The sequence below is a fragment of the Lithobates pipiens genome, unplaced genomic scaffold, assembly GCF_037356315.1.
Source record: "Lithobates pipiens isolate NorthernLeopardFrog02 unplaced genomic scaffold, aLitPip1_a1.2 Scaffold_8, whole genome shotgun sequence".
Classification (NCBI taxonomy): Eukaryota; Metazoa; Chordata; class Amphibia; order Anura; family Ranidae; genus Lithobates; species Lithobates pipiens.
The window spans coordinates 479,590,473-479,616,722 of NW_027507903.1; the positions used below are offsets into that span (position 1 = coordinate 479,590,473).

Here is a 26,250-nt window from a genome sequence, read left to right on the forward strand (position 1 = left end):
AGGTATTCAGTAGTAGAGGATAGGACTAGAGGTTTTAGGTAAGAGAGGAGAGGTCTAGAGGTATTGGGATGAGAGGGGTGTAGAGGTATTGGGGTAAAAGAGGATGGGTATAGAGCTATGGAGTAGTAGAGGGTGGCGCTAGAGGTATTGGGTAAGAGAAGAGGGTTCTAGAGGTGTTGGATAGAAAAGGATGGGTACAGAGGTATTCGGTAAGAGAGGAGGGGTCTTGAGGTATTAGATAAGAGAGTATGGGTATAAAGGTATTGGGGTAAAAGAGGATGAGTATTTAGATATTGGGAAGTACAGGATGGGTATAAAGGTATTGGGGTAAGAGAGAATAGGTATAGAGGTATGGTGTAGTAGAGGATAGATGCAGAGGCATTGGGGTAAGAGAGGATAGATCTAGAGGTATTGGGTAGGAGAGGATGGGGTATAGAGGTAGTGGGGTAGTAGAGGATAGATCTAGAGGTATTGGGGTAAGAGAGAATGGTTTAAGAGATATTTGGGTAAGAGAGGATGGGGTTTAGAGATATTGGGGTAAGAGAGGATGGGGTATATAGGTATTGGGGTAAGAGAGGATGGGGTATATAGGTATTGGGGTAAGAGAGGATGGGGTATAGAGGTATTGGGGTAAGAGAGGATGGGGTATAGAGGTATTGGGGTAAGAGAGGATGGGTTTAGAGGTATTGAGGTAGTAGAGGATAGATCTAGAGGTATTGGGTAAGAGAGGATGGGTTTAGAGATATTGGGGTAAAAGAGGATGGGGTATAGAGGTATTGGGTAAGAGAGGATGGGTATAGAGGTATTGGGTAAGAGAGGATGGGTATAGAGGTATTGGGTAAAAGAGGATGGGGTATAGATATAATGATATTGGGGTAAGAGAAGATGGGGTATAGAGGTATTGGGTAAAAGAGGATGGGGTATAGATATAATGATATTGGGGTAAGAGAGGATGGGATATAGAGGTATTGGGTAAGAGAGGATGGGGTATAGAGGTATTGGGTAAGAGAGGATGGGTTTAGATATATTGGGGTAAGAGAGGATGGGTATAGAGTCATTGTGTAAGAGAAGATGGGGTTTAGAGATATTGGGGTATATCGGTATTGGGGTAAGAGAGGATGGGGTATATCGGTATTGGGGTAAGAGGATGGGTTTAGAGATATTGGGGTAAGAGCGGATGGGGTATATAGGTATTGGGGTAAGAGAGGATGGGGTATAAAGATATTGGGGTAAGAGAGGATGGGTTTAGAGATATTGGGGTAAGAGAGGATGAGGTATAGAGGTATTGGGGTAAGAGAGGATGGGGTATAGAGGTATTGGGGTAGTAGAGGATAGATCTGGAGGTATTGGGTAAGAGAGGATGGGTTTAGAGATATTGGGGTAAGAGAGGATGGGGTATAGAGGTATTGGGGTAAGAGAGGATGGGGTATAGAGGTATTGGGGTAACAGAGGATGGGTTTACAGATATTGGGGTTAGAGAGGATGGGGTATAGAGGTATTGGGTAAGAGAGGATGGGGTTTAGATATAGAGATATTGGGGTAAGAGAAGATGGGGTGTAGAGGTATTGGTTAAGAGAGGATGGGTTTAGAGATATTGGGGTAAGAGAGGATGGGTATAGAGGCATTGTGTAAGAGAAGATGGGGTTTAGAGATATTGGGGTATAGAGGTATTGGGGTAAGAGAGGATGGGGTATTGGGGTAAGAGGATGGGTTTAGAGATATTGGGGTAAGAGAGGATGGGGTTTAGAGATATTGGGGTAAGAGAGGATGGGGTTTAGAGATATTGGGGTATAGAGGTATTGGGGTAAGAGAGGATGGGGTATTGGGGTAAGAGGATGGGGTTTAGAGATATTGGGGTAAGAGAGGATGGGGTTTAGAGATATTGGGGTAAGAGAGGATGGAGTTTAGAGATATTGGGGTATAGAGGTATTGGGGTAAGAGAGGATGGGGTATTGGGGTAAGAGGATGGGTTTAGAGATATTGGGGTAAGAGAGGATGGGGTATAGAGGTATTGGGGTAGTAGAGGATAAGCCTAGATGTATTGGGTAAGAGAAGATGGGTCTAATGAGTTTAGAATCACGATTCCCCTTTGGGCGGGTTCTTGTTTAACTCGCTGGGTGAAATCACATTTATCTTCCAACATATTTTCTTTAGCTGCTCAAAATTCCAGTTCATCATTTTCTATGAACTCGTCTCCACCCAGAATCAGAGTTTATTGTTTTTTTTTTCTATTTCAGGCCTCGCTGCAGATTCTCTCACGATGTGGAATCTGAGCACAATCGTGTCGTGTTAAGAGCCAATGAGCTGAGCGGACTGAATGAGCATGAGATCAAAGTTCTGCTGTTGCAGAATGACAACCAGTTGCTGCCAGAGGTAAGTCTGGCATTCGGCCAGTGTGTACAGCAGCTTGTCCGATAAAACCCGGCCTAACGTCAGGCTTCTGATGGATGGGCATGCTGGAAAACCGGCAGCCGATCAGCACCCGATCAGCGCTGGCATCCAATGGCTGTGAGCGCTGACCAGAGTGATGGAAGACCAGTGGCGTCGGGAGGGGGGGATGATGGGGGCAGGAGCCCTGAGTGTCGCCCCAAAAAGCCCACGGGCCTCAAAATCCCTAAATGCATTATGATGTACAAAAAGTCCCGCCTCCGGGACCCGGCTCCTATGATGGACGTCACACTCGTCCAATGCCGAGACCGTGGGACATGTGACGTCCATCATAGGCGCTGCCGGGTCCAGGAGGCGGCGGGAATGACACTATGGCCACGCTGGGCACTGGGAGATCCCCGCTGAGCCGCTCGCTCTGTGTAAATGGGCAGGCGGCTCTTCTATCCTGACTCTGGTTGCCTGGTGCCTGCAGGGCTGTGTGAGTGCTGGTGAATGCCGGGACCGGGATGAGTGTACTCCGACACTACAGGTAAGGCTGAGCACTGAGCAGCAACAATCTGTGTATGTCAGATAGGTCAGTCATGTATGTCAGGTAGGTCAGTCAGGTCAGTCATGTATGTCAGGTAGGTCAGTCAGGTCAGTCATGTATGTCAGGTAGGTCAGTCAGATCAGTTATGTATGTCAGGTAGGTCAGTCAGGTCAGTCATGTATGTCAGTCAGGTTAGTGTATGTGTCAGGTAGGTCAGTGTTAAGCAAGTGAGGCTATCACCCTCCCCGAACCCGCCCCCTAACCACCCTACCTCACTCCCACCCCCCCGCTTTACCTCCGGGCTGAAGCCCCTGGTCTTTTTCCCACCTAGCAACACCCCGGGGGGACACAATAGTTTAGCTGGATGATCACTGTACAAACATTGCATAGTTAGTACAGTGAACTCCTTTGTTGTTTTTTTTGTTCAGCCCGCCAGGTTGAACGAAATAAATCTATATGTACCAGGCTTTAGAATATAGTGACAGTGTGTAAATAAGCTGTCAAACTTCTTTTCTTTAAAGTTAAAGTGATACTAAAGTCTTGTTTTTTCTTTAAAAATAACAAACATGTAAGGCCTCTTTCACATGTGCTTTCCGAACAGACCTGATCGAAAACTTCATTCACCTCTATGGAGGGGCGGATGTCATTGGTGACATGTCCGTTGACATCCGTCGGTATCCAATCTGATCCTGTCCATGGAATCCAGACGCATGGTGACCTTATTTTCCATCCGTTTGGAAGATCGGATCAGATGAAAACAGACAGGCGGTCCTTTTCCATCCGATCTCCCCATAGAGGAGAGCAGGGCTCTGACAGGTCAGTCTAAACACAGTGAGTGGAGATGGGCCTGTCATCTGCTGGATCAGCGGATTGATCCCCTGCTGAACAAAGCAGAGTCCGTCGGGCGGACCACCTGTGTGAAAAGGCCCTTATACTTACCTTCTCTGTGTAGTGGTTTTGCACAGAGCAGGCCAGATCCTCCTCTTCTCCGGTCCCTCACCGGTGCTCCAGCCCCTTTCTCCTGCCAAGTGTTCCCACAGAAAGCAGCTTGCTATGGGGGCACCTGAGCCGAGCCGCAGCTCCATGTGTCCATTCAGACGCAGAGTGGCGGCTAGGCCGCACCACCTCTTTCCTCATTGGCTCACTGGCTTTGATCGACAGTAGTGGGAGCCAATGAAGTCTCGTGCAACATTGCTGGGTTGAGTTGGGGCTCAGGTATGCATTAGGTGGGCTGAGGGGGCTGCTGCACACAGAAGGTTTTTTATCTTTATGCGTAAAAACCTTCTGTCTTTACAACCATTTTAATTATCATGATTACCTTTTACCTCTTTTAGGCCTGCTCTGCTTAACCGCTTGCCGACCAGCACATGCCAATTTACATTGGCAGAATGGCACTGGTGGGCAAAAGCACATAAAGGTACGTTCTCTTTAAGAAGTGGTGTTGCGGGTGCGGTCTCTGTGACCACAGGTCCTGCGGATTCGATCGTATCATGGAGAGGTAGAACGGGGAGATGCTTTTGTAAACAAAGCATTTCCCCGTTCTGCTTAGTCATCGTCATCGAGAGCAGTGATTGCTGTCATGTGAGGTGTAGCCCCTCCCCCCACAGTTAGAATCACTCCCTAGGACACACTTAACCCCTTCACCGCCCCCTAGTGGTTAACCCCTTCACTGCCGGTGTCATTTACACAGTAATCAATGCATTTTTATAGCACTGATCACTGTACAAATGACAATGGACCCAAAATAGTGTCAAAAGTGTCCGATCTGTCTGCCATAATGTCACAGTCCCAATAAAAATCGCAGATCTCCGCCATTACTAATAAAAAACAAAATTTATAATAAAAATGCTATAAATCTATCCCCTATTTTGTAGACATTATAAAACTTTCAGTACACGCTTATTGCGCTTTTTTTTTTTGTTTGTTTTTTATTTTACCAAAAATATGTAGAAGAATACATATCGACCTAAACTGAGGAAAAAAAAATGTTTTTTTTGTATATTTTTGGGGGATATTTACTAAAGCAAAAAGTAAAAGATGTGTTTTTTTTTTCAAAATCGTCACTCTTTTTTTTTGTTTATAGCGCAAAAAATAAAAACCGCAGAGGTAATCAAATACCACCAAAAGAAAGCTCTATTTGTGGGGAAAAAAGGACTTCAATTTTGTTTGGGTGCAACGCCGCACTGACAGTTGTCAGTTAAAGCGACGCAGTGCCGAATCGCAAAAAGTGCCCTGGTCAGGAAGGGGGTAAAATCTTCTGGGGTTGAAGTGGTTAAAAGTAAATTTGTCCCTTTTTTTCATTAATCACAGGGAGAACTCTCTGAAGATCCCCTTTGATGTAGGTACTTAGATGATTCTGATTTGTCTTCTGGCAAGCAAACTCCCCTTTCTCTGGCCTGTATGCAGTTTATTCTGCTGTGTCTTTGTCATTCTCAATGATAGTTTCAGTACAGTTTCCCCTGAGGTTCCTGTACAAAGTCTGATCCTTAGCACAGGGTGTGTCCTTATTTGCCAGCTCACCGCTTTATTTATTGACAGCTCTATAGTGCTGCAGTGTATAGATATGCTTTTGAGTGTTTGTCAGCTGCTATTCTGAAAATGTTACTCTTTTGTTTTTGTTTTTTTTATTATTATTATTATTCGCGATTTATATAGCGGCAACAGTTTACGCAGCGCTTTACAATGTATAGGGGGGACAACACAATTACAGTACAGCTCAATACAAAAGGTACAGGAGGGCCCTGCTCATAGAGCTTACATTCTAAAGGGAGGGGGTGGTGGTACAGAAGGTAATAGCTGCAGAGAATGATTTGATGGGGGTGACTCAGGGACAGTTGTTAGGTGGGTGTGGGATAGGCTTCCCTGAATAAATGAGTTGTCAGGGATCTCCTAAAGGTTGACAGGGTAGATCGGACAGACTGGGCCAAGGAGTTCCAGAGGATGGGAGAGGCTCTGGGGAAGTCCTGAAGGCGAGCATGGGAGGAGGTAACAAAGGAGCTAGAGAGCAGGAGGTCCTGGGAGGAGCGGAGGGGACGATTTGGGCGATATCTGCAGATGAGGTTGGTGATGTAGATGGGGGCGATGTTGTGAATGGCCTTGTATGTAATGGTTAGCATTTTGAATTTTACACGGTGGGGTAGGGGAAGCCAGTAGAGCTGCAACTAACGATTAATTTGTCTGTCGACTAATCTATCGATTATTTTTTCGATTAGCCAATGACTATCAGATTATTATTATTTTTTATTTTTTTTATTAATCTAGTGTGTTCTTTTTGTGATTAGATAATAATCCTTTGGATAACTTTACAAAAAAACGATACGTACAACTTCTAATATAATATTTCAACTTTTATTACATTTTTTCCACAAAGTACTTCAATGTGGTAAAGTTTTTACAGTATAAAAAAGTGTGTAGAAGAAACCCAATGAGGAGAGCGTTGCAATTATCAAAGGCGAGAGATAACAAGAGAAAATTAGTAGCTTGATGGTGTCATCAGTAAAAAGACACGTATATTGGAATTGCCATGGAGGTAAATGCAGCGAGATTTGCCCAGTAATTGGTTGTGGGGCAGAAAGGTCGGGTCAGAATTCAGGATTACGTCTAGCAAACTATCTTGAGGGAAGGGACGGATAGATGTGTAATAAATAGATAATCTTGATGAAACAGTTGGGGCACAGAGGGTTCACGTCAATGTCCTACGAGATACAGATTACAGAATAGCAGGGGATCCCTGAGACCTGAAGGTTTATGCAAAAGTTCCTCTGTGTTAAAAAGGTTGGGAAAGGTTGCTCTAGAGTTAAAAATCACTGTTGGAATGGAAAGACAAATGTGAGCCCTTTTTACTTCACAGTAGGCATATACATGTACCTAAGGGCAGCAGTCGTCAGTGGCAGAGGGTAATGTTGTACCTTATCCGTTTCTACTCCACCAATGATGCAATTTTGAGTGCCACTTTATTAAACGTTTCTAATAGTATCGCTCCATTTTTCCTGCAGAAATGTCAGCAATACAAGCTGGACAACTGTGATCAAGGAGAGGACTGTACGCGTCTCCATGTGTGCAGTTTCTTCACCCAAGATGGCTGCAACCGCCGTATATGTAGACGATCGCACAATCTCCTGAACTCCAAATTACTGCTTACCTGCAGCTGGCTGAACCGAGAGACCATCGAGAACTTTCAGATGCTCTGCGTGCTGAAAAGCATCGAGAGGCAACAGGCACCTAGGGAGGGGTCACAAAATGAGGAGCTTAGGGGTGCGAGAGGAATGACACGGGGAAGAGGGAGAGGAAGGCCAGGATATAACAGAAGATCTGGATCTCAAGACTTGCTGGACAGCAGGAGAAGAGACAGAAGCAGTGAAGGTACTGACACCACAGGCTTAATAACATCTTGCTGATACCTAAAGCACTCCAAGCAAAAAAAAGTTTATATAAATATATTCCTATTAAAATATACCTGTTGCGCTAATATACATTTAACTAACAGAATAATATAATATCATAAACACAGGGCCGGATTAACATAGGGGCTATTGGAGCTGCAGCTCCAGGCCCCTTTCTCAAGATAGGCCCATTTGTCAAAAAAAAAAAAGATCGGCTTTGAGGATTGTAACTCGGCGATCAGGAGTCACAGAGATTCCACATTTGGGGGGTAGGTAGCTAAAGACCCACTCCAGCACTGGTTAAAATATGGGGCTTCTATCGTCTATGGTTCCGGAGATACGGGGCTCCTTGCGCATCCTGTCAGAAGCTACATACAGAGCGGCAGTATAAATACAAGCTGGAACACTCTGCAGCAGACTGAGAGGATGAACTCACAGAGCTCATAATAATTATTTGTATATTACTTATGATAATTAACCCCTTGCCACCCAGGCCCATTCTGAGACTTCTCTCCTACATGTAAAAATCATCTTTTTTTATGCTAGAAAATTACTCAGAACCCTCAAACATTATATATTGTTTTAGCAGACACCCTATGGAATAAAATGGTGGTCTTTTGCAACTTTTTATGTTACACGATATTTGCGCAGCAATTTTTCTAACTTTTTTTTGGAAAGAAACTGTTTCATTCATAAAAAAAAACACTAAAGTTAGCACGATTTTTTGTTGTGTACTAAGCGATGCTTTACATTTTTTTACAGGTTACATGTTTAGAGTTACAGAGGAGGTCTAGTGCTAGAATTCTTGCTCTCGCTGTAATGATCGTGGCGTATGTAACCTGTGTGTATCTGGCTCTGATACTAACCAGTGCCTACCCAGGGACTGACTAGTATCTTACCCCAGCCTGTCCCCACACACCCTCTCACCTGCTGCCCTGTGAATGGGGCAATCCCTCCCGCAGTATTCTGCCAGTGAATACAATGATTAGTGTTGGTAACTATAGCTGGCAGCACTGATTGTTTTGGGGAAAACCTGACAGGCTGGTTGTACTCAATTCGGTTAATAGGTTGACTTGTGTAAAACCAGCTAGCCCATACATAGATCGACTATGGCTGGTCTCTGCTTAATTGGTGTCATTTCAATCCATGTATGGCCAGCTTAACCACTACGCAGTCCCTAAACATCCTTCCACAAATCTTTAAATTTTTCTCTCCCAGATTACTTCCTCCTCCTCTCCTATACATAGTGCCCACTGTCATACTCTCCACACTACTCTCCTATACATAGTGCCCACTGTCATACTCTCCACACTTCTCTCCTGTACATACTGCTCACTGTCATACCCTCCACACTTCTCTCCTATACAAAACACCCGCTGTCATATCCGACACACTCCTCTCCTGTACATAGTGCCCGCTGTCATACACTTCTCTCCTGTACATAGTGCCCACTGTCGTACCCTCCACACTCCTCTCCTATACATAGTGCCCACCGTCATACCCTCCACACTCCTCTCCTGTACATACTACTTACTGTCATACCCTCCACACTCCTCTCCTATACATAGTGCCCACTGTCATACCTCCAACACTTCTCTCCTATACATAGTGCCCACTGTCATACCCTCCATACTCCTCTCCTGTACATACTACTCACTGTCATACCCTCCATACTCCTCTCCTATACATAGTGCCCACTGTCATACCTCCAACACTTCTCTCCTATACATAGTGCCCACTGTCATACCCTCCACACTCCTCTCCTGTACATACTTCTCACTGTCATACCCTCCATACTCCTCTCCTATACATAGTGTCCACTGTCATACCCTCCACACTTCTCTCCTATACATAGTGCCCACTGTCATACCCTCCACACTTCTCTCCTATACATATTGCCCATTGTCATACCCTCCACACTCCTCTCCTGTACATACTACTCACTGTCATACCCTCCATACTCCTCTCCTATACGTAGGCCCCACCATCATACCCTCCCTCCACACTCCTCTCCTGTAATTACTGCTTACTGTCCTACTCTCCACACTTCTTTCCTGTACATAGTGCCCACTGTCATACCCTCCACACTCCTTTACATATTGCTCACTGTCATACCCTCCACACTCTTCTCTTATACATAGTGCCCAATGTCATACCCTTTACACTCCTTTGCTGTGCATACTGCCCACCGTCATACCCTCCACACTCCTCTCCTGTACATACTACTCACTGTCATACCCTCCACACTCCTCTCCTATACATAGTGCCCACTGTCATACCTCCAACACTTCTCTCCTATACATAGTGCCCACTGTCATACCCTCCACACTCCTCTCCTGTACATACTACTCACTGCTGTCATACCCTCCACACTCCTCTCCTGTACATACTACTCACTGTCATACCCTCCACACTCCTCTCCTGTACATACTACTCACTGTCATACCCTCCATACTCCTCTCCTATACATAGTGCCCACTGTCATACCTCCAACACTTCTCTCCTATACATAGTGCCCACTGTCATACCCTCCACACTCCTCTCCTGTACATACTACTCACTGTCATACCCTCCATACTCCTCTCCTATACATAGTGCCCACTGTCATACCCTCCACACTTCTCTCCTATACATAGTGCCCATTGTCATACCCTCCACACTCCTCTCCTGTACATAGTGCCCATTGTCATACCCTCCACACTCCTCTCCTGTACATACTACTCACTGTCATACCCTCCATACTCCTCTCCTATACGTAGGCCCCACCGTCATACCCTCCCTCCACACTCCTCTCCTGTAATTACTGCTTACTGTCCTACTCTCCATACTTCTTTCCTGTACATAGTGCCCACTGTCATACCCTCCACACTCCTTTACATATTGCTCACTGTCATACCCTCCACACTCTTCTCTTATACATAGTGCCCAATGTCATACCCTTTACACTCCTTTGCTGTGCATACTGCCCACTGTCGTACCCTTCACACTTCTCTCCTGTGCATAGTGCCTTCTGCCATACCCTCCACATTCCTCTCCCTCGCCTGCACATACTTCCAACTTTTATACCATCCATACTCCTCCCCTATGCCTCTTACCCACAAAAACTGTTCTTTAAAATTATACTGAAGATCCTCAATGTTACCAGCTCTAGAATGGGCACTTTTTCTAGTTCAACTAAAGGAAATCTCACAGTCTTCATATTTGTTCTGCCCCATTATTAATACTTATTTAATTTTGTAATTACTAGTGTGATGTATATAGGAACATAGGGGATGTCAGCTACTCTAAATATAGCACTTGTAAAAAAAAGCGTCCCTGAAAATATTTTTGAAATGTTGACAACTATGCACTTAGGCACAGGGTCAGTAGGGGGCCCCATGAGAGGCTCCTGTGACATTAAAGCGGTAGTAAACTTTTCTAACATCACTACTTTTTAGAGGCCCCCAGGGTAGGTTATGCCATAATGTACAAGTATGCCCAGAATATTAGCACATTAGGGTACACTTAAATTGTCAGACTGAGCCCTCCAGTGCTGTGCTGTGATCAATCCGGCGGGGCCCGGGCACTTCCATCTTCACCCGGTCTTCCTTCTGGCCAGGCTGCGTTGATGTCATTCCCACACATGCTCATGTGCATCCTCTTTCTCTCATCCTCCCTCCCTTACCCCTCCCACCTCTTTCATCCCCTTTCTCTCTCTCTCTCTCTTTCTCCCTCTCTCATCCTCCCTCTCTCTTTAATTTAATTTGTTATAACAAAAAATAGTTTGCCAATAAAAGGCCCCTCCAAAATCCTCAGCACCAGGCCCATGATGTTCTTAATCTGGCCCTGCATAAACATAAAGTCCTTTTCTCCAAAAGTATATATAACCACAACATATATATACAAACAGTGAAACGTGATGAAAAGACTCTGAATATATATTGTAATTCCGCCACCAACCTCACTTCCAAAAGACAGCCAGTTTTGACCCTCTATTAGAAGAGAAGTCAAAAAACACTTGTATGCAACATATCCAAATGATATTACCTTCCACCACCAGCTTCAAAATCGTCCTACCAGGTAAGAAAGGCATCCAAAAAAGCCTTTCTTCGGTTCACACTCACACAGCCGTAGACTCTCAGTGGAAACATATCATGCTCCACATAGTGTGAATCTTTTTAAAACCAACTTTAATAATTTAGTATTGCACTTACATATAGATGTGTACAACTATGCATTGAAGAAAACAATCTGGCTGGCATACAAGGCTAAAACTCCCTCACTTCCGGTTACGCAGTGCCGTTGGCACAAAGTGATTGTAAAGACTCCTTTTTAAAAAACAAAACAAAAGCAAACATGTTAAGCCCCGTACACACGAGAGGACTTATGTGCAACGGAGTTCCGTCGGAGTTCTGCTGGAATTCCGACGGAGTTCTGACAGACTTTTCGGCTGAGCGGACTTGGCCACACACGATCACACTAAACTCCGACGGATTCGAACGTGATGACGTACGACTGGATTCGAATAAGGAAGTTCATAGCCAGTAGCCAATAGCTGCCCTAGCGTCGGTTTTAGTCCGTTGGAGTAGCATACACACGAGCGAATTTTTCGAAGGGACCGGGTCCGGCGGAGTTCCTTCGGAAAAATTTGAAGCATGTTCCATATTCTAAAGTCCTTCGGACTTTGGCGAGTCAAAAGTCCGTTGCAGCCCACACACGATCGAATAGTCTGACGGACTCAGTCCGTCGCACTTTGGATGTTGAAAAGTCCGCTCGTGTGTATGCGGCATTATACTTACCTGCTTTTTACAGTGGATTTTCACAGAGCAGCCTGGATCCTCAGCTTCTCGGGTATCTCTTCGGCATTCCTGGCCCCTCCCCCCTGTTGAGTGCCCCCACAGCAAGCAGCTTGCTATGGGGGCACCCGAGCCGAGCTGCAGCTCTGGGTGTCCATTCAGACACAGATCTGTGGTTTGGCCTAGCCCCCTCTCTGGTTGGCTAACTGACTGAGTAACAGCAGCTGGAGCCAATGGCGCTGCTGCTGTGTATCAGTCAATCAGGAGGGAGAGTCCCGGAGGGCTAAGACACTCGTGGACATTGCTGGACAGAGATGAGGAATGTAGAATGCATTAAAATAAAGAACCTTCTGACTTTACAACCCCTTTAAAGTAGATGTAAACCCTAAGGACATTTAGTTTGCTCTGTGCACTGTGCATCATGAACAGTAGCCTTTTTTTTCCATCCCAGTATTGCTGTTTTCCTGTAGCCTTTTTTAGCCACTTCCAGACTACATGCACTCTCACCAGTGTCCGCTGCAGATAATTGCTCTGGACTGGCTTCCTCATAGTGACAACATTGGGCTATGCTTGCTGAAATGTGATTCAGTATGGCTGTTTGTAGTCTACACTAGGGGTGCAGCAGAACCATTTAGGAGAGAGTTGTCACTCCATAACAGGAAATGCCTGAACAAGGACTTGAAAAGCCGAATCACTAGAGATTATTTCAATGAAACTGCACTATTTACATTTAAAACTACCATTTAGTATAGGAATAATATAAGACTGGAAATACAGCACCTATAACACTTAAGCCGCGTACACACAGGCGGATTGTATGGCCTACTTAGTCCGTCATACAATCCGACGGACAGTCCGTCATACTTTCGAATGAACGGACTTGACCACACACGGATGCACAAACAGTCCGTCGAAAGCTTGCGCGATGACGTGTACAGCACGTACGACGGGACTAGAAAAAGGAAGTCCAATACACAGCAATGCAACCTTTCGCCGTGTAAATCCTTTCTGAGCATGCGCCATTCTTAGTCCGTCGAACTAGCCTACTGACGAGTGGATTGTCCGCTGAAACCAAAGTATGACGGACAGTATTACGGAAATTCCGAAATACTTAGTACGCCAGACTGCACGCTGAAAAAGTCCGCTGAAGCCCACACACGAGCGGACTGTCCGCTGAAATGTGTTTTGACGGACTAAGTTGGCCATACAGTCCGCCCGTGTGTACGCGGCTTTACATGGGCTGCCAAGCGATGGTAAAAAAGTGAGTTGACCCATGGTTTTACTGACCATCGAGCCACAAGTTAACATGGCAAGAAGCCATGTTGACCTGTCGCCTTTGGCAGGTCCAACCACCACAAGATGCAAGTGCATGGGGCTGCAAGTGGTTGCGGCGCAGTGGTGTGAGCTTTCAATGGTTAAGTCAAGCAGTCAGGAGGCAACATTTCACATCCAAGCCACTTGTCAAATGCCTCTGAAAAACAATTCACCGCGGATCACTTTTGAGAGGTTCAGTAAGCACTGCTGCACATCTAAACAAACCCTTAGGCTACATTCACATATATGCAGTTGCATGAGTACAGGCATTCCTGCACCTGCATGCAGCCGCACACAAAATGAGGTGCTGCACAAACAATGAAAAAAAAGCAGCGTTTTAATAAAAGGTGCAGGGACCATTTCTCTGCAGAAAACATAGGCATAGTAGACCATTCAAATAAATGGGCTGCTATGCCTGCACACCCGCGGCACGTAGAGTTGCATTCATGTGAACTAAGGCTTACTGTTAATGAGGCTGCATACTTCTAATTTTTAGGCACATGTGCAAGGGTTCATAAAAAGAGAAGCTGTGGGCGGTTTCTCCTCTTCCTTGATATCTCATAGCTGAGCAGATATCTGAACCAGGAAAAAAAACATAGGCTGATGCATTTGAAATGGTATCTAGTCACTACCCCACCCCACAGCACTTCAAGTTCCTGAAAAATTAGACTGAATTTCAACATTAAAATCTAGTTTAATAGGAGCAAACAGCAATTTAAGATGAAGGATTCTGGCCCTTTTTTTTACTTCTAACCAGTTCTATATAGCTACAATCCCACCAGTTTCTTAAGGCCGGGTGAATTAGATGCAGGTTTTTCACATTGCAGGAAAATGTGACTGGCTCCCTATGGAGCCAGTTCACATATCTCCGTTGCGGCTCCAGAGTGCACTGCACAGAAACGCTGTGCGTCTTAAGCCTCATACACACGATCAGACTTTGTACAAACTTTGCTGTGGATTTTTGTACAAAGAGCGTTGGCCGAGAAATTGTATTGCATACACACGGCAGGACTTTTTCAGCCAACTTTCACCAAATCATGTGGTTTTTCTGCTCTTTACCGCCACCTTTGGTCAACTTCTGTATTGTTGTCTGATCTTTTGCATTGGTTCAGAGCATGCATGTTTGTACAAAAGTCCTATGGTTTTCTGTACACACAATCAGACTTTGCTCCCTCGGACTTTTGTTGCCAGAAAGTTTGTCCATTCGCACAGCCAACAAAAGTCAGATGAAAACCGAAAAAGTTTGTCCGATGGAGCGTACACACAGTCGGATGTTGCTCCAAAACAGCTAATTTGCATGTTTGTTGTCAAAAAGTCTGATCATGTGTATGGGCCTTTAGGCTCCGTTTCAGGGCTGAATTCAGGCATAGATTCAGCCCCAATTTGTCCCTGAAACGGGGAACAGGGACGCACAGCACTCCTGTGCGATCCGCAGCGGGTTCCAGTGTGAACCCGGCCTAATAGTTAGAGTTTATGAATTTCTTAACTTTTCTTTCCCTTCCTAAAAACAGCATTACATTTATGGGAGGAGTTCCTCTTTAATTTGTGTTATTTTCAACACCTTTAGGGTCCCACCCTCGCTGGCGTTCTAGTAGCCGCCCACCATCGCAGTGTAGAATGGGACAACGCTCGGGTGATGAAGATTACAATGATAGTGACGGCAGTAGTGACCATGGCAGATATCCAACAAGGCTTGACAGTCTAATGGACGATTGGTTTAAGCCAGGTACAGTGCAATCAGGAAAGGCACAAGTCAGATCTGTTGGAGCTACACCAATAGAAGGAATAAGATCTGCACTACCTAATAAAGGCCATGTGATGTCATCTAGAGCTGATAAGCCATTAAAATGTACGCCTCTCCATCAAACTGAGCCAATAAAATTTGGATTAAACTCTGAGTTCTCCAGAACATCATACAGCACCCTGAAAGCTGATTATAATTCATCAAATGCTGCTGGTGCAACACCAGTGCCGCTTCTTAAATCCTACATTCATGCACCCCACGCAGGTGTTGCTCAGGGGAGACCAAAAGTTCCCCTTATAATAGAGCAATCAGTTTCTTATCCAACATCGTATACTAGATCTAGCACGCCAACACTTACAACCTTGAAGAGTGTAACAAGCCTTACTTCACCACAACCCTCAACAATTTCAAGCACATCTAGTTCTTCAAGAGAATATCCAACTATTCCTTCAAAGCCAATTAATGCATTGACTTCATCATTATTCAACAGACAGGTGCAACTTTCTACAGGCAGTTCATCTAGTGCTGAAGCAAGGGTCAGTCCATCTCTAACAGCATCCAACAATTCAGAGATCACTTCAACAAAACGTCCATCTACTCCTAATCAAAAAACAGATATGGATCTGGGTAAGGTGCTGGGTTCTTCAGTGGCAAGGCTATCCATTGCTCCATCAACACCTTCAAAGGCAGCATTGTATACTAGCACAGAAATGTCTTCTATAGCTCAACCCAAACCAGTCGTCTCTGGTCATGTGGAAGCATCTTCAAGTTCGAATTCATTTAATGCTTTTGTTAAAGCTGACACTTCAAAACTTCAAGCTAATGTAAAACCAATCATAAAAACAGACACAACGGGTGGTGCGGAATATTCCCAAACCGATGAAGATTTTGAGTCATTTTGTCAGTCACTAAAGGCAACCAACTTTGCAGCTACAAAACCTCAACCGCCCACCACTATTCCTTCTGTATCACCTGGAAAATGTAAGTAGATTGGACAAGTTTTTATGGGAGGGTAAAATGTCTTTATTTAAATGTGGACCACTAATAAAGATGGGCCCCTTATAAAGAATGTGTGGAAGCTTCACCAGTATTTTGCTCTATCAGATGGGCCTCTAATAAAGATGCCTCCTTGTGATTTTTTTTTTTTTAAATCCTCACCAGCACAGTGACTTACCATACACTTTAATGGGTGTGTACCCCTAGCATCTGTAGTGCAGGAGTATGGCCTCATTCAAGTCTATGAGAACTTTGTGTGTTTTTTTTTTTTCACTAAACAAATGTTTTTTCACTTATATTTGTCTACTTGTCAACCTATAATAAGAAATCAAAGCAAAGTATTTTTCAAAACATTGTACCAAATGCCTCATTTGACTTTACAACAATGTAAAACATGTTTTGTGATAAAGTTATTGTCAACTTACCTGAAGCATATATTGTAGCGCAAGGAATACAAAAACTGCATGCAGATAGCAGCTGAAAGGGAAACCCCTCAGGGACTTTAAGGCAGTAAAGAGGCAAGTAGTAAAAAAAATAAGGCTGAATGCCAATTTTATTAGTATATAGTTGTAAAATCAAATAAATTCATAAAACAAGATACAGCATAACATAATAGACATAATCTAAATGTAAAGAGGAAAATTACCCACAACAGTGAGGCATACCCTAGAATAGCAGCCTAGATATAAGCTGTCTAAAAGGGTCCTCCGTTGTAAACTGACATGTTTCGGAATGAATCCTTCTTCTGAGGTTATTTTTGGGGTCCACAAATTTCAAAGACAAGAATAGTAAGTTAACATAAGGAACAATGGATAAAAAATACATATTATACAATGTTCCAGTCAAAGGATCTGGAATGCTAGAAAGACACTTACATTGGACATGTGATAAACAATGGAAAAACAACTTCAGATGGAGCCAGGGGTGACTGGTAGATCCAGTCATGAAAGGGGGGGCAGAAAACCTCAGTATCCAGCATGCGATGCCACAAGGACCCACCCAGAAGTAGGGGGTTCAGCCACAAGAAAAAAGAAAAACAACAACTCAGCAGTGTGCACAGAAGACCAGTGAGTCAAAGAGAAGGAAGTAAGCTCTCATATGACAACAATGGGGGAGTGCACAGCAACATGGAGGTGTTGGGGGTATCAAAAAAGACTGACCTTAGTTACTGCTGTAGTTGTGCATGCATCTTTTCAGAATACAAACCCAGTGCCAAATGGAAGAGAACGCCATCAGGCGCTGGGTTGTATTAAAAGGGGAGTTGATTACCTGTAATAGTATACAGGTGTACCAAACGACCTCCTACTCATTAATGGCCGGAACCCCTGTATAAACCCGGCCTGTGGCCTAGGGGAGGGGCCAGGCACAGCACGGTGGGCCCGCCAGTCGTGATGACGCATGGTGCAATCCCGCCCTAAGGGCTGGATGACGCCACGTGTTTCCACACGGCCGACATGTTACTAGGCAACACCCACGGCCAGGAAAGCCACGGGTGCAGCGTGAAGTCTCCGTGCATGCGCAGTGACCACTGCTGCCAAAAAAGGACTGCCTAAGGCTGTGGATAGTCCTCACGTGTAGGGCAGCACGCAGAACAGGACAGCCAGAAACTGCACCTCCAGTGGTCGGAAAGGTCAATACGGCTCCATCTAAGTCCAAAAAAAAAAGAAGGAAGTGGGGGGGGGAGGGAATACATGTAGTAAAAAAATTGCAAATAATAAGGAAAACAGAAAAATAGATGGCAGGAGTAGAAGGGAAAGATGGAAAACGGTGTCAGCATGGATGGTAGATGGAGGGGGGAATTACATAAACCGGCTAGTCAGGATTAGGCAAAGAAGTATCAATATGCATGTATGGAATATGGAAATGATGCTCCCTATGAAATTATTGTAATTACAGAAGGAGCTCACAACCCCCAGATACAAAGCCCGCGAAAAATTGTTTAACGGTAAAGGCCTCATTCAGGCCTGGGGGTGAGGTGGCATTAAGACGGTGGATCCACCTTAGTTTTCTTTGTAGGAGGATTTTATTGATATCGCCACCCCTGGTGCTGGGGTGGACACGATTCAACACAAAAAAGAGAACCCTGGGATTATATTGTGTGTGTACTGTAGCCATGTGGCAACCCACCGGCACCTCCGGGTCTTTTTTGCGTATGCTGGTGATGTGCTTATACATACATTTGGAGATTTCCTGAATAGTCTTTCCAATGTAAAAGCATCTGCATTCATATTGTAAGAGATATACAACAAATTGAGTATGACAATTCGCATAGTGCTTTGGACGGAAAGTTTCCCCATTGGGGAGTGAGATTTGGTACTGTTGTCTATGAAGGGGCAGCAAGAGCAGGAACCACATGGAAATGTACCATAGGTCCTTCAACTATATCCTCTGTGCTGGAGATATTTGCTCTGGACCATTCTATCACCCACAGAGAGGACTCAACTGTAGGTGATAGCTGGTTGGTCAGGGATGAAGGGGCCAAGAGTGGAGTCCATAGACAAGAGATGCAAATATTTATTGATGATCTGTCTGACTTTAAGATGTGTAGAATAAGTGGTGATAATTCTGGATATGGTGTCTGTTGAGCATGTTTTGGTGTTGAAGAGTAAATCATGTCTAGATGCTTTATTGGCCCATTTGAAGACCTTCTTGAGGGAGGTATTGGAATACTCCCTCTCAAGAAGGTGTCTCTAGAGATTGTCAGCTTCTCTTTTAAACCGGGTCTCATTCCAACAGTTGCGTTTTGCCCAGAGATATTGACTGTAAGGGATGGATGATATGAGTGGTTGGGGGTGAAAGCTAGAGGCAAACTGTGGAGTTGCCAGCTGTAGGTTTGCGATATAGCTCACTTGAGATGCCACCTTAGTTACTTGAAATGCCACCCGAGCTATCTTTTTGGATGAGAACATCCAAAAAGGTGATTTGGATGGAACTCAATGAGAATGTGAATTTGAGATTGTGGTTGGTATCATTGATGCATGTCATGAATCCTGTCAAAGCTTCAATGGAGCCCTGCCAGAAAACGAAGATGTCGTCTATGTAGAGGTGCCATGCTAAAACGCATTTAAAATGCTCCAAGTTCTCGTCCATGAGGGTGCGCTTCCACTCCCCCAGGTACAAGTTGGCATAGAAGGGGGCACAGAGCATCCCCATATCCACAACCTGCACCTGAAGGTAGTGGGAGCCATGGAACAAGAATGCATTGTGTTGGAGGATAAAGTGTAGTGATACCAAAATGAACTAGTTGAGGGGTAGTTCATGCTCACACCTTTGGGATAGTGTATGGAGAATGGCTTCCAGACATCAGTCATGAGGTATAGAACTGTAGAGAGCTTCTACGTCGATGGCGACGAGAAGAGTGTCGCCATCGACAGGGGTTCCCGCCAAGATTTGTAGCAGATGTATGGTGTCCCTCACATAGGAGGACAAACTAATGACAAAGGGTCTCGTGTTGGTGGACCATTTGACTCAGGTTCTCAGTGAGGCTGCCCCTACCCGAAACAATAGGTCGAGCATGGAAATGTTGGGGATATTTGTGAACCTTTGGGAGTGCATAGAAAGTGGCACTGCAGCAAAAAGGAGTGCGGATAAATTCCCATGTATTTTTGGTTATGATGTTATTGTAGTATGCCTGATCAACTAGGGCATAACATTTATGAATAAAGGAATCGGCAAATGTCTTCGGTATAATCCTATACCAATCACCATTGGACAAAATTTTGTGACACATATCGATATAGAATTGGTTATCCATAACTACTATATTGCCCATCTTGTCAGAGGCTTTGATTGTGATGTTTTGGTTTTTGGACAGGGAATTGAGGGCCTTAGTTTCGCTATGTGAAAGATTATTGTGTGATCTTGGTTTCATATTGAGTTTGGAGATGTCTTTTGAAACCAGTTTAAGAAGGTGGCCGCATTGTGGTTGGAACTTAAGTGGGGATACATGTCAGATCTTTTTTTCAGGGTGGAGATATCCGTGGATATAGTGGGGGGGGGGGGGACTACCAGAGCATCTGGGTACCTGAGGAATGAATCAATATCTATAGAATCAATAGGGTCCGTTTGTTCATTCTCTTCTAATAGAGTGATCAAATGGTCAATGGCTTGTAGATCCATCTGAGTATACTTAGAGTCAGCGGGAGTTTGTTTTTTTGTAAAATAAGCTTTTGAGCAGTACATTCCATACAAACGAGTCCTTGACCAATTCAAATTTGTCCAGATCGAAATCAGGACAAAAGTTTAGAACCTTTGACAGCACATTGATTTCATCCATAGAGAGGATATGAGTGGAAAGGTTGATAACCTTTAGTGAGGTTTGGCGCTGCGGGTGTTCATTTTTGGTGTGTGTTTGACAAATGTCTTGATGCTGCTTTGGTGTGTGGGCACATTGCCCTGTATTTTCTCTCAAAAGGTGTAACTGGGTGGTTGTGCAGAGAAATGTGAGGGTGTTGGTGTAGTCATGAATCTGGTATGCAGCGTCCCACCAATGGTGGAAGCTGGATATGAAATGACCATATTACCTTGTGTGGTATTGTAGGAGTCAGTGACCACCATGTTGCCTGGGAGTGGAGGGGATTGTTCCATAAGCAGAGAACTATCATGTTAATCAGCACCACGATGCCAGCGTTTTGTGTCGCCTAGAGCCACTGGGGTTGGTGGAGAAAGACTGTGAGAGGGAAGAGGAAGAGTGTGAACAAACAGGTAGTTCCGACTGAGTTTCAATTCCATCTATGTTGGAATAGTTTTTGTGATTTTTTTTTTTTTTGTATAAGTTGTGATCATGGTGCCATTTATAGGCCCAATTATAGGCCCTGTGATCTTGGAAAGGCTTTTTGTCATGCAATAATTTTTTTGTATTTTTGGTGAGTATCTCTTGTTTAAAATTTTTCCAAATGTGATGAGTTTTGTTACAGATTCGAAAAACAACGGGTGTGTCTTCAGTTTTGGATATTTGGATATTAAGCCCATCAAGTATTTTGTGCAGATCACTCAGACGTTTGATATTCACCAATAAGAAGCTTCATCATAGTTTGAAATCCGGGTCCATACTCTCAAAAGAGGGAAAGATCTGGACCCGGAGTCCAAAGGGATTGATGTCTTATTTTCCTTGAAAGATTTAATGTGCCAAAATGTGCCAGTAATGATTTTCTCTCAAGCGTTTGACTAAGACTAAGGCCGCGTACACACGGGCGGACTGTTCGCCCAACTTTGTCCGCTGAACAGTGTTTGGGCGGACAGTCCGCTCGTGTGTGGGCTTTCAGCGGACAGTTTCAGCGGACAGTTGGACGGACAAGGTTTTTCGGAATTTCCGAAAAACTGTCCGCTGAAACCTTGTTTCAGCGAACAGCCCGCTCGTGTGTAGGCTTGTTCGTCAAACAAAGTTGCGCGCATGCTCAGAAAGGATTTTCACGCCGAAAGCTATAATGCAGTGTATAGGACGTCGTATTTTTCGTCCCGTCGTACGTGCCGTTCACGTCATCGCGCACGGTTTCAGCAAACTGTTCGTTCGTCGTGTGTGGCCATGTCCGTCCATGCTAATTTTGAGCGGACTGTTTGCTGAAACTGTTGGACGGACAAAGTTGGGCGAACAGTCCGCCCGTGTGTACGCGGCCTAAGGCCGCGTACACACGCGGGGACTGTTCGCCCAACTTTGTCCGCTGAACAGTGTTTCGGCGGACAGTCCGCTCGTGTGTGGGCTTCAGCGGACAGTTTCAGCGGACAGTCTGACGAACAAAGTTTTTCGGAAATTCCGTAAAACTGTCCGCTGAAACTTGGTTTGAGCGGACAGTCCGCCCGTGTGTAGGCTTGTTCGTCAAACTAAGTTCCGCGCATGCTCAGAAAGGATTTACACGGCGAAGGTTGCATTGCAGTGTATAGGACGTCGTATTTCTAGTCCCGTCGTACGTGCCGTTCACGTCATCGCGCAAGTTTCAGCGGACTGTTCGTTCGTCGTGTGTGGCCAAGTCCGTCCATGCTAATTTTGAGCGGACTGTCCTCTCAAACTGTTTGACGAACAAAGTTGGGCGAACAGTCCCCGCGTGTGTACGCGGCCTAAAGAAAACAAAAGTAATGTCTGATTCAACCAACTGTCTCTGTTCAACGTTAGATTCTAGTTCAGACGTAAAAGTGTCCCATTCTTGTGCCTTGTAGGCAGCCATGGCTAAAGAGGGGCACCGGGGGAAAAACAAAAGGGGGAGAAAAGGGAGAAAGCAAAGGGCAATGGATGTATGTAAAGAAGAAATGCCTCAGACTGAAAAACACAGAAAATAAATATATATAATATATTACTGTTAAAGTGATATACAAAAGTTGTATATTCCACCATGGCTCTGTAGTGTAAAGGATAGGATTTTTGAGGCACAGCTATTTATATAAAATAAATTTCCTTTTTTATAAACACAAAAATATGCAAATATGCCATGCAACATTTCATAAAATACTGTAGATCCATGATACAATCTTATTCATTGGTCTCACCACAATATTTTATAATAGTATAGACATATGCTGGTCTTATATAGTCGGACGTGTTTCATGGAATAAATCCACTTCCTTGGAAGCCGCCAGTCTATTTAATGTATCAAAATGATCGGGAAAAAAAAAAGAGTATACATACAGTGCTTTGAAAAAGTATTTATACCCCTTGGAATTTTATGTCATAAACCAACACAAAGTGGCACATAATTGTGAAGTAGAAGGAAAATGATAAATGGTTTTCAACATCTTTTACAAATAAATATCTGAAAAGTGTGGTGTGCATTTGTATTCAGCCCCCCGAGTCAATACTTTGTAGAACCACCTGCAATTACAGCTACAAGTCTTTTTGGGTAAGTCTCTACCAGCTTTGCATATCTAGAGAGTGACATTTTTGCCCATTCTTCTTTGAAAAATAGCTCAAGCTCTGTCAGATTGGATGGAGTTTGTCTGTGAACAGCAATTTTCAAGTCTTGCCACAGATTCTCAATTGGATTTAGGTCTGGACTTTGACTGGGCCATTCTAACACATGAATATGCTTTGATCTAAACCATTCCATTGTAGCTCTGGCTGTATATTTAGGGTCGTTGTCATGCTGGAAGGTGAACGTCCACCCTATTCTCAAGCCTTTTGCAGGCTCCAGGTTTTCTTCTAAGATTGCCCTGTATTCTCCCATCAACTCTGACCAGCTTCCCTGTCCCCGCTGAAGAGCAACCCCAAAACATGATGCTGCAATCACCATGTTTGATGTTGGGGATGGTGTGTTCAGGATTATGTGCAGTGTTAGTTTTCCGCCACACATAACGTTTTGCTTTTAGGGCCAAAAATTTAATTTTGTTCTCATCTGACCAGAGCACCTCCTTCCACATGTTTGCTGTGTCCCCCTCATGACTTCTCACAAACTGCAAACAGGACTTCGTATGGCTTTCTTTCAGCAATGGCCTTCCTCTTGCCACTCTTTCATAAAGGCCAAATTTGTGCAGCTCACAACTAATAGTAGTTTTGTGGACAGATTCTCTCACCTGAGCTGTGGATCTCTGCAGCTCCTCCAGAGTTACCATGGGCCTCTTGGCTGTTTCTCTGATTAATGCTTTCCTTGCCCAGCCTGTCAGTTTAGGTGGACAGCCATGTCTTGGTAGGTTTGCAGTTGTGCCATACTCTTTCTATTTATGGATGATGGATTAAACATTGCTCTGTGAGATGTTCAAAGCTTGGGATATTTTTTTTATATAACCTAACCATGCTTTAAACTTCTCTACAACTGTATCTCTGACCTGTCTGGTGTGTTCCTTGGCCTTCATGAAGCTGTTTGTTCACTAAGGTTCTCTAACAAACCTCTGAGGGCTTCGCAGAACAGGTGTATTTATACTGAGATTAAGTTACACACAGGTGGATTCTATTTGCTAATTAGCTGACTTCTGAAGGCAACTGGTTCCACTAGATGTCATTATGGGTATCAGTAAAGGGGGCTGAAAACAAATGCACTTTCCAGATATTTATAAAAAAAAAAAATTAAACCATTTATAATTTTCCTTCCACTTCACAATTATGTGCCACTTTGTGTTAGTCTATCACATAAAATACATTTATGTTTTTGGTTGTAACATGACAAAATGTGGAAAATTTCAAGGGGTGTGAATACTTTTTCAAGGCACTGTATACATATATTATAATCACGAAGTATCAGTATGACCTGAAGATCCAGCCACCCAGTTTATGCCATAGCCAGGGACATAGGGGGCAGGAAGCATAGTGAATTCTGCTAAAATGTCTGGAGATTTAGGTGTCAGTGACCTCTGATCACTGAAGAACTAAGCCTATACATTTTGTCCAAAAGGTTTTAGAATATTTAGGACATTTTGAGAAAAATGAATGCAGAGGTGATTCTTGTCTTTGCTTTTACTTTAGCATCACTAGAGAAAACACCAGAAATTTGTCTGGAACATATCTGGAAGCACTGCAGTCTGGAAGGTGAGTGACCAGTGACCCCTTCCCTGTTCTGTTTTGTAAAAAGATTTAGAACTTTTCTAGAGATGACAGTTCATGTTTTTCTTGGTTCACAGGTAAGTGCCCTAACATGCACTACTACTTACCATACCGCTGGCAGGTGTTCAATGGAAGAGATTGGGATGACCTCCCTAATATGCAGGATATAGAGAGGGCTTTCTGCGATCCCATAATAGACAGGTATCTCATTTACCAGCATTTACCAGACCCTCCACCTTGTAATTTATATGTTAAAAAAGAATTGCAGAAGAATACAAAATTAGGCACTCTGGTATTGTTATATGAATCCTTTTATTTCTAAAGCTACGAAAGTCATTTATGGTCCACTAATACTGATTAATTGTCAGTGTGTGAATTTACTATCCACCTTCTTGGCATTGCAGGTACCAACTGCTGATCGACTTTCAGGCCATGAAATCTGGTTCTCAGCCAGTCCGCAGGCTTACCACCCCATCATCTGTTACCCAGCCCCCAGAATACGTACTGACCACTGAGTGGTGTTGGTACTGGAAGAATGAGTCCGATACTTGGACTGAATATAGGCAACTGGTAAGTGAAATTGATATAGGCAATTGGTAAGTGAAGTACCATACTTTGTTTTTTTTTTTTCAAAAGCCCCCCAGCAGGTGATAAAAACAAAAATTCAACATTACTGTTATTCCTACCTTTAATCCAGAGCTGTTGTCCGACATAGTACCAAAGTAAACACAATGGAGGTTACCTCAAAGAAGAGGTTGATAGTTTTTAATGTCACTGGCATTTGAAGAAAAGAGGGTGGCACTGTGTTCAGTGTGACCCCCCTATTGTCTCCACTCAGTTTGGGGTTCATCAGACCTCATTTTCATCCTTTTTAAGTGGAGAGCTAGATTGAGGGTGTGGATTAGAATTAGGAACTACTGTAGGTTGAGGATTAAGGTGAATTAGAGAATCGGTTAAAGATGGGAGGTTAGGGTGAGAGTAAAGGATCTAGGTTTGTGTTGAGGATAAAGCTGAGGTGGAAGGGTTGTGATGGTTAATTCAGTGGTTAGATACCAGTGCCTGCGAGGTATCAAAACATCCCGTAGCGATCCATGCCTCCATTATTAAGTGGACCAATTCCTAATTTTCTGCTTTTGCATAACTACTGGTAAAATAACAGATGCTCTTTTGCAGATATCATATCACCTTGCAAAATGGTTACTGCTCTAAAGTATCATATATGCCCCAATGGGGTTAAATGCTTTGTTTCACGCAGAATTATAAATATGTGTGTCTCTCCTTTTCTAGAACATAGAGAACATGAGTGCCACCATTCAGTCATCAGATCTGGAGACCATCTACCTGGCTGACCCCAGTGGGACAATCCCTTTTACTGCTGGAAACCAGGACTACATTATTGACTGCCGAGGTATGCACCAGATTCTTTATATTAAATCAGCAATATGTACCTGTTCATTGAAGTTAAAATAATTTAACAGGGCAATGGACAGTGAATTGTGCAGTCCTGACAGTGTGTAAACTGAAAGACTTCTGGGTTTTATTTTATAGGATGTTAAATGCTTTAGTGAAGCAATGTTAATAATCCTGTATACAGGGAACCAGCTCTATGGCTCAATTTAAAGTGGTTGTATGGTAAATTTTTTAACTTTTACCTACAG

General features: G+C 43.9%; 1 protein-coding gene across 1 annotated transcript in view; it reads left to right on the plus strand.

The window, feature by feature from the left end:
* The window catches only part of LOC143962232 (uncharacterized), a 148,765-nt gene that overhangs the window by 66,448 nt on the left and 56,067 nt on the right, over positions 1–26,250 (plus strand). Inside the window, exons 13-19 of the mRNA XM_077471562.1 lie at positions 2,238–2,373; positions 6,913–7,279; positions 14,956–16,113; positions 24,515–24,577; positions 24,670–24,793; positions 24,997–25,162; positions 25,880–26,000. Coding sequence (XP_077327688.1) covers positions 2,238–2,373; positions 6,913–7,279; positions 14,956–16,113; positions 24,515–24,577; positions 24,670–24,793; positions 24,997–25,162; positions 25,880–26,000 — 2,135 coding nt within the window. The remainder of the gene's footprint in view (positions 1–2,237; positions 2,374–6,912; positions 7,280–14,955; positions 16,114–24,514; positions 24,578–24,669; positions 24,794–24,996; positions 25,163–25,879; positions 26,001–26,250) is intronic.